Source organism: Glandiceps talaboti, chromosome 13, assembly GCF_964340395.1.
Source record: "Glandiceps talaboti chromosome 13, keGlaTala1.1, whole genome shotgun sequence".
Taxonomy (NCBI): domain Eukaryota; kingdom Metazoa; phylum Hemichordata; class Enteropneusta; family Spengelidae; genus Glandiceps; species Glandiceps talaboti.
In genome coordinates, this window is record NC_135561.1 from 12,293,148 (window position 1) to 12,304,845 (window position 11,698).

The following is an 11,698-nucleotide window of genomic DNA, read 5'->3' on the forward strand; positions in this document are numbered from 1 at the left end:
AAAGTAAAGTTGACTCAACACTAATTACACACCTGTGTTACTATTCAATGAATTGATTTTTTTTTCTAATCTAAATCCTGTCACCTGTTTGTGTTTCATTATTTTGTAGGATTGAAGAAATACATGGTTGGTTGGTTGGTTGGTTGGTTGGTTGGTTGGGTGGTTGGTTGGTTGGGTCATTAGACATGTAAAGATATATCACTATCACCCACTTGTGTGATCTACCACACCAAACAACATCTCTAGTTTGCATGTATGTCAATCAATAGGAAGTTCAGAGACACTTAATGGCCAGAGTGGTATCACTGTTTCAGTATCTGATATAGTTCTTTGTTGTCTTTCAGGAAGAATTTCTTTCTAATGGCTACAGTGAAACGATGAAGATAGAATGCTAATAGTTTTGTAATAATGCAGTCTCTAGCTGAATGTTGATGCTGCTGGTGTATCGGATTCTGTATTCATCCTATTATGTTTAAAATGGGTAACATATACTCTTTATTTGCTGGTACCCATGATGTCATCTATGGTATCATCAGCAACAAGTCCATTCTGCTACCTTTCCTGTGTGTTACAGCATTCTTTGCATATTATGTCATCTTTGTTGTAAAGGTAAGTTAAAATCCTAAAGACCTTCCACAAGTTTGAAGGGTAGTGTTCATGAAAAATCATGCATAAAATTTGTATAAAAAAAAAAGCAAAAAAGCAGGGCAATATTTTATTTTGGCATTTGTGTAATATTTTGTAAGTCCACTGCTAAATCTTCATGCAAATATGAGTACATCATCACTTATGGGCAGTACAGAGGGAGTACTAAGCTTAAAACTGCATGTAACCCACAAACCATTAATAGTCTAGGTGCTATCCGTGGCTTCAAATCTCAAGATCTCTCTTCAACCAGCCTAGCTTAATGAGAAATCATGAACAAAAAAGTTGTGCATGCAAATGAATAAACCCCACATGTTAGAATGATGTAAACAAATTGTCGTGATCTGACTAATTTACCTTATATTTGGACATTATGTAATAGTAATTGCCCCATATAGTAATGAACACCAACTTATCATTGAATAGAATTCTGTGATTGACATGATGTTAATAACTGTGGGTGGCTAATTTGAATTTTCATCTCAGGACCTCATTCATCTAGATGTGAGAAGAGATTGACAGCCATTGATAGCCTCTAGACTAACAAACCATCAACTTCAATAGACCATTCCAGACTGCAAACAGGAAATTGAGAATACAGCGCTCTCGCTCAAGTTTGGGGTATCATCACCTCATAGAACCATTTCTTAAGAGCTCTGTTCCTTGGTATTCTGCAGAAGTGTAAATCAGGGACGTTTTTCATATTGTTCAGACATCAAGGAAAGCATCAGTGCTCTATGATTAACTGAGTAACCTATACCATGTATACCCCCAAGGTACACACAGACAGGAAGTAGAGTGCCACCATGGCAAATTTTGGAAAGGCCTCATTGTATTCCACAAGGCTACCACAATAATTTTGTTCTGAAATACCGTTTCAGGCGTTAATTTACATAAAATTAAAAAAATAATAAACATGCACATGTGCAGTACTGAAAACAAAAGGATACCAATCTCAGTCACATGTTTACTTTTGATTATTTCAGAAACCACGACTGATTGGCAAGGACAAGTATTTGATGCAATTTTTATGTAAACATTGCCCATCACTAACAGCAAACTATTGGCCAACATTATGGTGCTATACTGCAAGGGCTAACACAATAGTGAAATCTTTACTATCACTAACAAAGTCCATTAGTCATCTCAAATATAGAAGGTGAGTTAGTAAGTTCATCAAAAATATGTTTTCTGTAGCTTAATTTCTGGAAATTTGCTGTCCAAACTAACTATATTTTGTATATCAAAACTTTGACAAGTGCAAAAATAATCTTATGCATTGTATACATTCAAATTTTGGTGCTTTTAATACTGTAAAACTAGATATTTTCACTACTAGAAAATTTTGTGATTTTATAGTCTTCAGTTAGTTCTCAAAGGCTAATTTTGACTATTTACCAGACTGGTACAATGTGTTCATGTGCAAGAAGGCATTTTAGTTACTACATTTGTACATATTTTTGCATTTTTGTTTTCTAGCGACATAAGCGAAAACAAGTTTTTAACGAAAATTTCTATGTTTACAGTATGTTATTATTGTGGCTCATTATGTTAACATAAGGCCACATAGACTTAGATTTTAGTTTTGAGGTATGGTCAATCAGAATTCATCATCATTGATATCTTTCTTTGATGCATATATTTGTATATGAAACTATCGATACTTTGAAATGCATTAAATGAACAAATCACAAGAAACCAATTGTTTGGATTATTACTAGCCAGTAATATATAAATTTGACCCAGTAATAGTATAATTCAAATGATAAGAATTGCTTGCTTTTGGTTTCCAGGGAGATTCTAGTAGGTATTGATGGTGGTGAAGTAGTCCTAGATTGGCATGACAACGATTCTTGTGGTAATAGTGGCACAAGTAGGCAGACGGGATCTAATGATGGCGCCCTCTATAGAGATAACCACACAAGACCCACTGTTATCATCTTGCCAGGACTGACAGGTTTGTGTAATAATAAAAGTTACATTAGCTGTAACTGGTGCATTTCTGAAAATGGTTTTGTTAAATCCCAAGGTGTATTGAATCATCTCTAGGTAAACTTGGAAATGACAGTTCTGTATGTCGAACATCTAATAGGTAAAAACACATAACAAAATCACATTGTACCGTACATACACTAAGGCTGCCATCAACCAGAATGCATTGAATATTCCTATAATACGTAATTGTTCATGTTTATGTGTGATATGTGGTGACCAGTATGACTGCATAGTAATTGCCCTGATGTTGAATATTGTAAAACCAAGATGTTTTAACTACTACAAAGGTTTGCAATTTCACAGTCTTCAGCAAGTTCTCAAAGACCAATTTTCTCTAATTAACAATAACAGACTGGTACACTGTGTTCATGTGAAAGAAGTTATTTTAGTCACTGCATATTTTTGTGTTTTTGTTTTCCAGCAAAATTAGCGAAAATAAGTCTTTAGCGAAAATTTCCAAGTTTACAGTATCCAATGTACACTACTGTTTATATGATTCAAGGCAATTCAAAACTTAACATATGATATGTCATCAAATTGATAAACCCAGCTTTCAGTCAAGATTTAAACCTGTCACCACACTACCTCCCAATAAAAGCAACCACTAATTGACTCACAGGTAAAAAAAAAAACTTTTTGTAAGCATTTTAAGTTTTAGTGAACATATCTCTGGTTGCTTGATGAATAATGTCTCAGTTGGAACTTTAAAGTGATAGATCTTTAGTAATATTGAGTCTGAACCATGATGACTCAGTGCCCAGTCAACCCAGCTGTATAATTGGAGACCTGGTAGGATAGAGATTGCAATGTGAATGTTTTAATCCTGTGTGCTTATAAAGGCTGCAATGGATTGTATGCTTCCCAGGGAGTCGAGGAAGTATAAATGGCTGTTGTGTCGCTATAGATCTGTACCAGGGGTAATAATTGTAAAACACTTTGAGCATAAAGTGGGAAAGCTCTATATACAAAAAATTGGTTAAGGATTCGATTTCGAAAGAAACTAAACTAATCAACAGTAGCCACTTAATTAGCAAGGGGCTATCAAATATCATTAACAGACATGTTAATAATTGATAATTTTGACTAGAAGACTTTCCGATGTATCATTCTGTCAAACTGAAACACCAAATTCACATTAAATTTTGACCTGACCTGACCTGACCTAACCTTGTCTAATTTGACCCAACTCTACAGGGGATGCAAGTCAAGGTTACATATTGGAAGCTGTAGATGACATCACTAGACTTGGTTACAGATCAGTAGTGTTTAACTATAGAGGATCTGGTGGTACCAAACTCAAGGTTAGAAAATTATCTTTTAATGTTTTCAACAAGCAAGAAAATCCAACTAAGAGTAATTTTGATTTAAAACAAAATTAGTAGCAGAGCATAATAGATTCAATCCAAGAAATTAGGAGGTCATAAGCTGAAACTCAAGAGTTCATACGTTTGTGATCTTCAGGTATAGATGGCTAAAATGATTTTGCTGAAGATCAAACAGCGTGAAACTTCATTAATGGCTTATGACCTCCTAAGTTCTTGGATTATATATATATATATATATATATATATATATATATATATATATATATATATATATATATATATATATATATATATATATATTTCTGTGGTTAGAATGTGTGTAGCGATGTTATGTTGTATCATTATTTTCATTGCAGACACCAAGATATTACTGTGGAGCAAACACTGATGATATTAACACTGCAATATGTCATATCAAATTACTGTATCCAGACAGTCAATTAATGGCTGTAGGAATCTCATTTGGTGGGTAAGTATATTTAATTCATTGAACAGTTTAATTTCAGTTTATATTAATTTTTGTGTTAAAACCATTTGATTATACTTCATAAGTCGAAAGTTAGTTTTGTAAGAGAAGTGTGTGTGTGTGTGTGTGTGTGTGTGTGTGTGTGTGCATAAGTTTGAGTATTTGCAAATGTATGTATGTATGTACGTACGTACGTACGTACGTACGTACGTACGTAATTTGTGCATATAGACGTGTGTATGTATCATAGTGTGTGCTTGTGCATACATGTGTATGTATATATAATATGTGTGTGTTTGTACATACATGTGTGTGTTTGCATTTTTTAATCTGATGATCATCTAATAACTAGATGACTATTTTCAATTTCAAATTTGACTTTTTCAGTTTCCAAATTTTTATTTTACAGAATGATTTTAATGAACTACCTTGCTAAGACTGGTGAAGAAAGTGGTTTGATGGCTGCCATGGTTATATCTACTATATGGAATGTCTTCAAGACAACTGAGTCTCTAGAAACCTCCATCAACAAAGTCTTGTTTAATAAAATGCTAACAAGTAAACTTCTAGAGGACATCAAATGGTAAACTGCTCAATATATCGTATTTCATTACATACCAATTTATCATTCCTGTGATTTGTACTAAGTTACTTGTTAATAATTTTTTTTTTGCCAAAGATGCCATTAAATGAAAGTGTCACAAGATGAGGTTATAAACATTTTGCTCATGTGAAAATACTTGTAAAACCACAATTAAACTATTCCAGTCTAATGTTAAAATCAATGTATACCTTCTATGACATCACAGTTGCCTTCTGGCATTGTTAGAACAGTTGATTACCTAGTATGGATTTCTCAACATGTTTTGATATGTATCAAATGTTACATCATCAGATCATTTATATGTTGTAACTTAATACCGGGTTTTGAGTTCAGTCAATTGCAAGTGATAGTTAGGCATGCTTCAGTAAGTAGAATACTAGGAGTGACTTTGAAATACGCAGTATAAATCTCACCCCAAAAACATATAACCTCAGCTTGTGCCCCTTTAAAATTCAGAAAACAGTTTGGAGAGAGTTACAAGTGAGCTACCGATAAGAAAAGCTGTAACAGTTCTACAAATGTGACTGTAAAATGCTAGTATTCTCATTAATTTAAAACTGAATGCAACAAATTTGGCTAGATTCTAAATTGTTTAAGTAAACGATATAAAAATTGCACAATTTAAATGTGAACAACAACAACAATAACACATTGAGCAACAACAATAACACATTGAGCAAATAAATTTAAATTTATTAAAACAAACTTAACACCTTGAACAAGATTTGGGTTACAAAGTTTACATAGCTGATTTCGTCTGGTAACTTCCGAATTAGTACATTATACCTACCATGTAAAGTGCTAGTCATGTTAAAATGTTCCAATTGATGTTTGCAGAATGGTTTGATTATATAACTCTAATACACCACTATACCCTCAGTTGGTATTCTATGGTAAATACAACATAAACAACAACAAATTTAGTGTTAAAATAACAACAATACAACAGATTCTCTAAAATTGAACAAAGAAACTATAAACAAATTTTCAAAACTCTGCATAATTCAGTCTTTGTCAACAGATTGACCAACTATTCAGTACACTGACCTTATGGACGCGTAGTCTAATAAGGGGTCATAGGTGCCTGTACGTTCATTTTAACAAAGTACTATTGCAGCCTGCGATAATGTCTTTACAAATTTTGTTTCTATTGTTACAGTAACAGAGAAATGTTCTCACAGAAATTTGATGTGGATCAAATTCTGCAGGTAAGTGTTAGCTATCAGCACTGATATGTGAAAATTCAGGTTGTCATTTTACTTTAAAGGCCCATGCTTCAGTCTCAGGATCTCACTTGAGTGCTATCTTATCAGTAGCTTGTTGACATTATGACTTCATTTTGCTGTCTCATTAACCATTTGTATGGCTAGCAATGGCAATCATTGTGGTTTTAAAAAATATACTCAAACTGATTGGTCCCAGTGGGAAGTGATAATGTACATCAGTCTAATTGACTATTTGTAAAAGTGCCTCATTGAGATGGACACAAGAGAGACAAAATTTACATACAGCAGCTGTATATAGAATATTATTTAAATAACAAGAAACAGGCATGCTGATAACTGCCATTGCCTGTGACTTAATTAATCATATGCCGTTGCTAGCATTTCAATTGTTTACTGAGACAGCAAAACAAGATCGTGAAGTAAACAGGCTATCTTTTCAGTTGAATTATAAAACACTACATGATGCAATTAAGTGCTAGCATCCAGTACTGGAATGTAATCAAATATTAGGTTGTCATTTGATGTTAAAGGCCCATGATTGAATCCCAGGTTCTAACAGGTCAGTGTTTGCATTTAGTACTGGAATGTAATGAAATTCAAGCTATGATGTAACTATAATAGCGTGTGTAGGATTCATGGCCACCTGTTTTTTGTTTTTTTAGTGTAAAACAATCAGAGATTTTGATGAGAGAGTGACATGTGATATGTTTGGATACAAAGATGTCAATCATTTCTACAAGGAAGCATCCACTTATTATAAACTTGGACAAGTCCAGATTCCAGTCTTGTGTCTACAAGCTGCAGACGATCCTTTCTCTCCAGCATGTTGTAAGTTGTCAAGCAATGGTGTAATGCATGGAAGCAGTGAAAGTGGACCCAATACACTATTAGGACAAAACAGTGTCCTATCTCATGGTGTCTGTCACTCAAGATTTTGTAGCTCCAAAATATGTTCACCACACACAGTGTAAGGGGTGGGGTTGAATAGAAATGGAGATATTTGTTGGTTTGTGCAAAACCTGGTGCATTTGTTACTTTAGTCTGTAAAGTCTACCAAATCACGCCACCCTCTTGCATTGGCAAACCCAAGACCATTGAGGGTGGAGCAACATTACATATCTTGTAGTCTATTATTTCATTAATAGGCTTAGTATAAAGTTATTAGTTTATTATTATGCAGTATCTGTTGATATATTAACCAGATGTATAAATGTCAGTGAAAAAATGCTTAATAAAACCTTTGAACGCTTGTGCTAGAAATCTTACATAATGATGATCTTTATAAAAAAAAAAGTCTATACAGAAGATATGATTTCAACACTTCTTTGCCAAGTATTCACTTGTGTAACACTGTAGAGTTGTTAAGTTGCTTGTTTATCACAACTGTAATGTAGTTATCTGAAAGTAAATGTTTGATGATGAAGTGTTCTTGAATATGATAGATAGTTATAACATTTCTGTGTTTTTCACACAATCATAAGATATCGCATCAAAATTATGTATCATATAGTGCTGCAGCCCCATTGCCTTTTTGAAATGTTGTAGCTAAACTCTGTTAATATTAACATCATATGTCTTTCCAGGATTTAGGGTCTTGGATGATTCATAAACACATGCTTGCTTGCAGTTATCTATTTACAGTTTACTTCTCACTTTCAGCCCTACCATTACAAGAAGCACAGCAGCATCCAAATATAGTCTTTGCTGTGACATCATACGGTGGCCATATTGGATTCTGTGAAGGTTGGTTTCCTAGGAACAAAAACTACATGGACAGAGTGTTGTCTCAGTATGTTGATGCTGTCTTTAAATATACTGATATTGAATTGAATTTGAAGAAGACAAGATAGACATGTATTTTTAAGTGACACAAGCTTGAGTCTATTAAGATTTTTACTCAATTGAAAATACTTACAAAAAAACTCAATTAAACTATGCTAGTTTAAGGTTAATGTTGATGCATGCCTTCTATGAAAAAACAATTGTCTTCTGCCATTCGCCAAGCCTCCAGCCTGGACTGTTTCAAAACAAAACTGAAGACTTATTTGTTCACCAAACCCTATGGTGTGCTTTAGCCATTCAGCATTACTGAACAGAACATTGCTCTGGAAGTCAGTGCTATAGAAATTTGATTGATTGATTGATTGATTGATTGATTGATTGATTGATTGATTGATGGAATTGTTAGAACTGTTAATTGCATAGTAAGGCTTTCCTTGACGGATTTTATATGTATATAAATAACACTTTCAAATCATTTACAAGTTACATCTTAATACTTGGTTCGAGTTTTATAGTAAATTGCAGGTGGTGCCTAATTTTTAACTTTTTTAAATATAGAGCAAAACTTATTCCACCAAAAGATATAAACTCAGAAGAAGAACTTGTATCAGTGTTGAAACGTCTTGAATCAGTATCCGAAGAAAATGTGAAGCTTCAGCGTCATTCTAGGAGCTTTAATTTGCGTTTTGGAGGGATAAAGGAAACTAAAGATGAAAACTGTAAAGACATTATAGTCAACATTCTGGAAGAAAACTTTGAGATGGATAATGTTCTGGTTGAAAACGCACACCGTGTTGGGCAGGTAAAGCGAACCAAGCCACGCCACATTTTGGTCAGATTCATCTATCGTCCTCAGAGATTTGAAGTCATAACCAAAGCCAAGGGAAAACTTGCGGGAACTGGCGTTTTTATTACTGATGATCTTTGTCGAGCTGACTACGAGAAGAAAAGGCAACTTCGTGCAGTAATGGCTCAAGCCTATAAGCAGAAAAAGCAAGCCCGCTTTAAAAATGGGGAACTCTATATTGATGGCAATATTTACCGGGCGTAGCCAGTATTGTCAAGTTTAGACATTGGTATTGGATTGTGATTGTATTTTGAGATGGGACAAGTACAGTCGTGCAAATTGTTCGATAGACGTAGAACTATGATAGACTGATAAACTGAGAATATTTCGTAGTGTGCTACAGCACTTATGATTGACGCAGAACTATGGTAGACTGATAAACTGACCTTTTTTGTAGAGAGCTACAGCAAACGGGGTGGTTGGTTCTGTTTTGGACCTTTTTTTTCTTTGCAATGTTTCTTAAGTGTTTTCTTTGTGTTGCCGCTTTCGTGGTTGTTTTGTTTTGCTTTCTGTTTTTGTCTTTGGGTTTGTTTCGCTTTTTGCTGTCCTTGCAAGTTCCGTCAATGTTTGTCAAACATTCTTTCAAATTGCAGTTATGCAACGTGACTCGCCTTATTTGTAGATTTATTGTAACAGACGTTTTCCACCAATTCTGATGCGTGAACGCTTCAACATCAAAGTGCTCTCCCTTAATGTCAGAGGTTTAAATGCAAAACAAAAGCGAAGGTCTGTCTTTCGTTGGGTCAGGAAAAAAAATGCTGACATAGTCTTTCTGCAAGAGACATATAGCACGTCTCGGGATGAAAATACCTGGCGTAATGAGTGGGGTAATGAAGTTCTTTTTTCTCATGGAAATAATCACAGCAGGGGGGTGATGGTTCTCTTCCGTCCACAATTTGAGTATATTATTAAGAACAATGTCATAGATTCTGAAGGTAGATTTATTATTTCCCACTTAGAGTGTGGAGATTCAGTCTTCTATTTCATTAATGTTTATGCCCCCAATGTGGAAAGTAATCAACTGCAGTTTATTAGTAATATTATTAATCGCATGAATAGTCTCAACTTGGGGTCGGAAGACAATATCATCATAGGTGGTGATTTTAACGTAATTTTAAATCACAAATTGGATAAGTTTAGAGGTTCATCTGACCTTGGAACACAAAGGGGAAAAAGTGCCAGTAAAATTGCAGAACTTATGAATACTTTTGATTTACAAGACATATGGAGGTTAAAACATCCTACCTTAAAGCGTTTTACATGGAGGGGAGGTAATCCCATTATTCAATCTCGGTTGGATTACTGGCTTATTTCTAATAGTCTTCATGACTATGTTGAAAATACTGACGTTCTACCTTCAATCAAGTCAGATCATTCTGCCATCTTTCTTCACATTAATAGTTTTAAGTGTGGTGAAAGGGGACGGGGGTACTGGAAGTTGAACTCAACAATCATTAATGAAGAAGAATACATTAATCAGATTAACACAGAGAAGGACACTTGGATTGATGAATTTCAAGAAATTATGGATTGCAGGGTTAGATGGGAACTTATCAAGTACAGAATAAGGCGCTTTAGTCAGAAATATAGTAAAGAAAAAGCAAAGGGTAGAAAAGATAAAGAGGCCGAATTGGAGAAGGGCTACAGTAAGCTTGAATATAGTCTGGCTGAGACGAAAGACATGATTGAAATAGAAAGGATTCAATTAGAAATGAGAAGAATGGAGCAAGAGCTGAAAGAAATTGATGATTACAAAACTAAAGGCTTAATGTTGAGAGCAAAAGTTAGATGGCATGAAAAAGGTGAAAAGAGCAATGCATATTTTTTGCGTTTAGAAAAGCGTAATTCTTCAAAGAAACATATTAGGAAGTTAAGGATGAAAGATGGCAGTGTGACTACTGACCCGCATGAAATCTTAAAGATGCAGGCAGATTTCTACACTGACCTGTATTCTTCAAAATGTCAGTGCTCTGCAAACAGTTTCAATTACTTTTCTAAAGATTTGCATATTCCCAAGTTGACCCCAGACCAGCGTAACAGCTGCGACGGCAAACTCACTGTGGCCGAATGTTTCAAAGCCTTAAGTGCTATGCCAGCTAATAAAACGCCGGGTAATGACGGTATAACGGTGGAATTTTACAGTAAATTTTGGTCCTGGATAGGCCCCTATCTTGTTAATTCTCTTAATGACGCGTATGATAAGGGTGAATTAAGTAACTCTCAGAAACAAGCAGTAATAACTTTAATTGATAAAGGAAAGGATAGGTTGGAGCTCGGTAACTGGCGACCAATCTCCCTTTTAAATGTAGATTATAAGATAGGTTCCAAGGCTCTTGCAAACAGAATCATGGAAGTATTACCGAGTATTATCAGTGAGAATCAAACGGGTTATGTCAAGGGCCGGTATATTGGTGAAACAATTCGCACAGTTCTTGACATTTTACAGTACACAAAAGATTACGATATTCCAGGTGTTTTATTATGTGTTGATTTTAAGAAAGCTTTTGATTCTATTGAGTGGCCCTTTCTTGAACTCGCTCTAAAGGAATTTAATTTTGGGGATTCCTTCATCAGATGGACCTCCACATTCCATAAAGGTATTTCAAGTTGTATTGTTAACAATGGCGTGACCTCAGGATATTTTCCAGTCGCTAGAGGTTCACGTCAGGGTGACCCCCTATCTCCGTATTTATTTGTTATTGCAATTGAATTAATGGCTATTGCTGTAAGACAAAGTGAAAACATTAAAGGTATCTCCATTGATAAGAGAGAAACCAAGTTAGCCCAGTATGCTGACGACACCTCAGC

At 34.7% G+C, this 11,698-nt stretch overlaps 1 protein-coding gene across 1 annotated transcript; it reads left to right on the forward strand.

Annotated features, from left to right (window-relative positions):
- Positions 1–771: 771 nt before the first annotated feature.
- On the forward strand, positions 772–8,111 carry LOC144444254 (phospholipase ABHD3-like). The gene is made up of 9 exons (XM_078133667.1): positions 772–828; positions 1,632–1,804; positions 2,439–2,602; positions 3,835–3,941; positions 4,322–4,434; positions 4,841–5,014; positions 6,195–6,243; positions 6,924–7,089; positions 7,921–8,111. The coding sequence occupies exons 1-9, from the start codon at positions 772–774 to the stop codon at positions 8,109–8,111; spliced, it is 1,194 nt and encodes a 397-aa protein (XP_077989793.1).
- Positions 8,112–11,698: the final 3,587 nt, after the last annotated feature.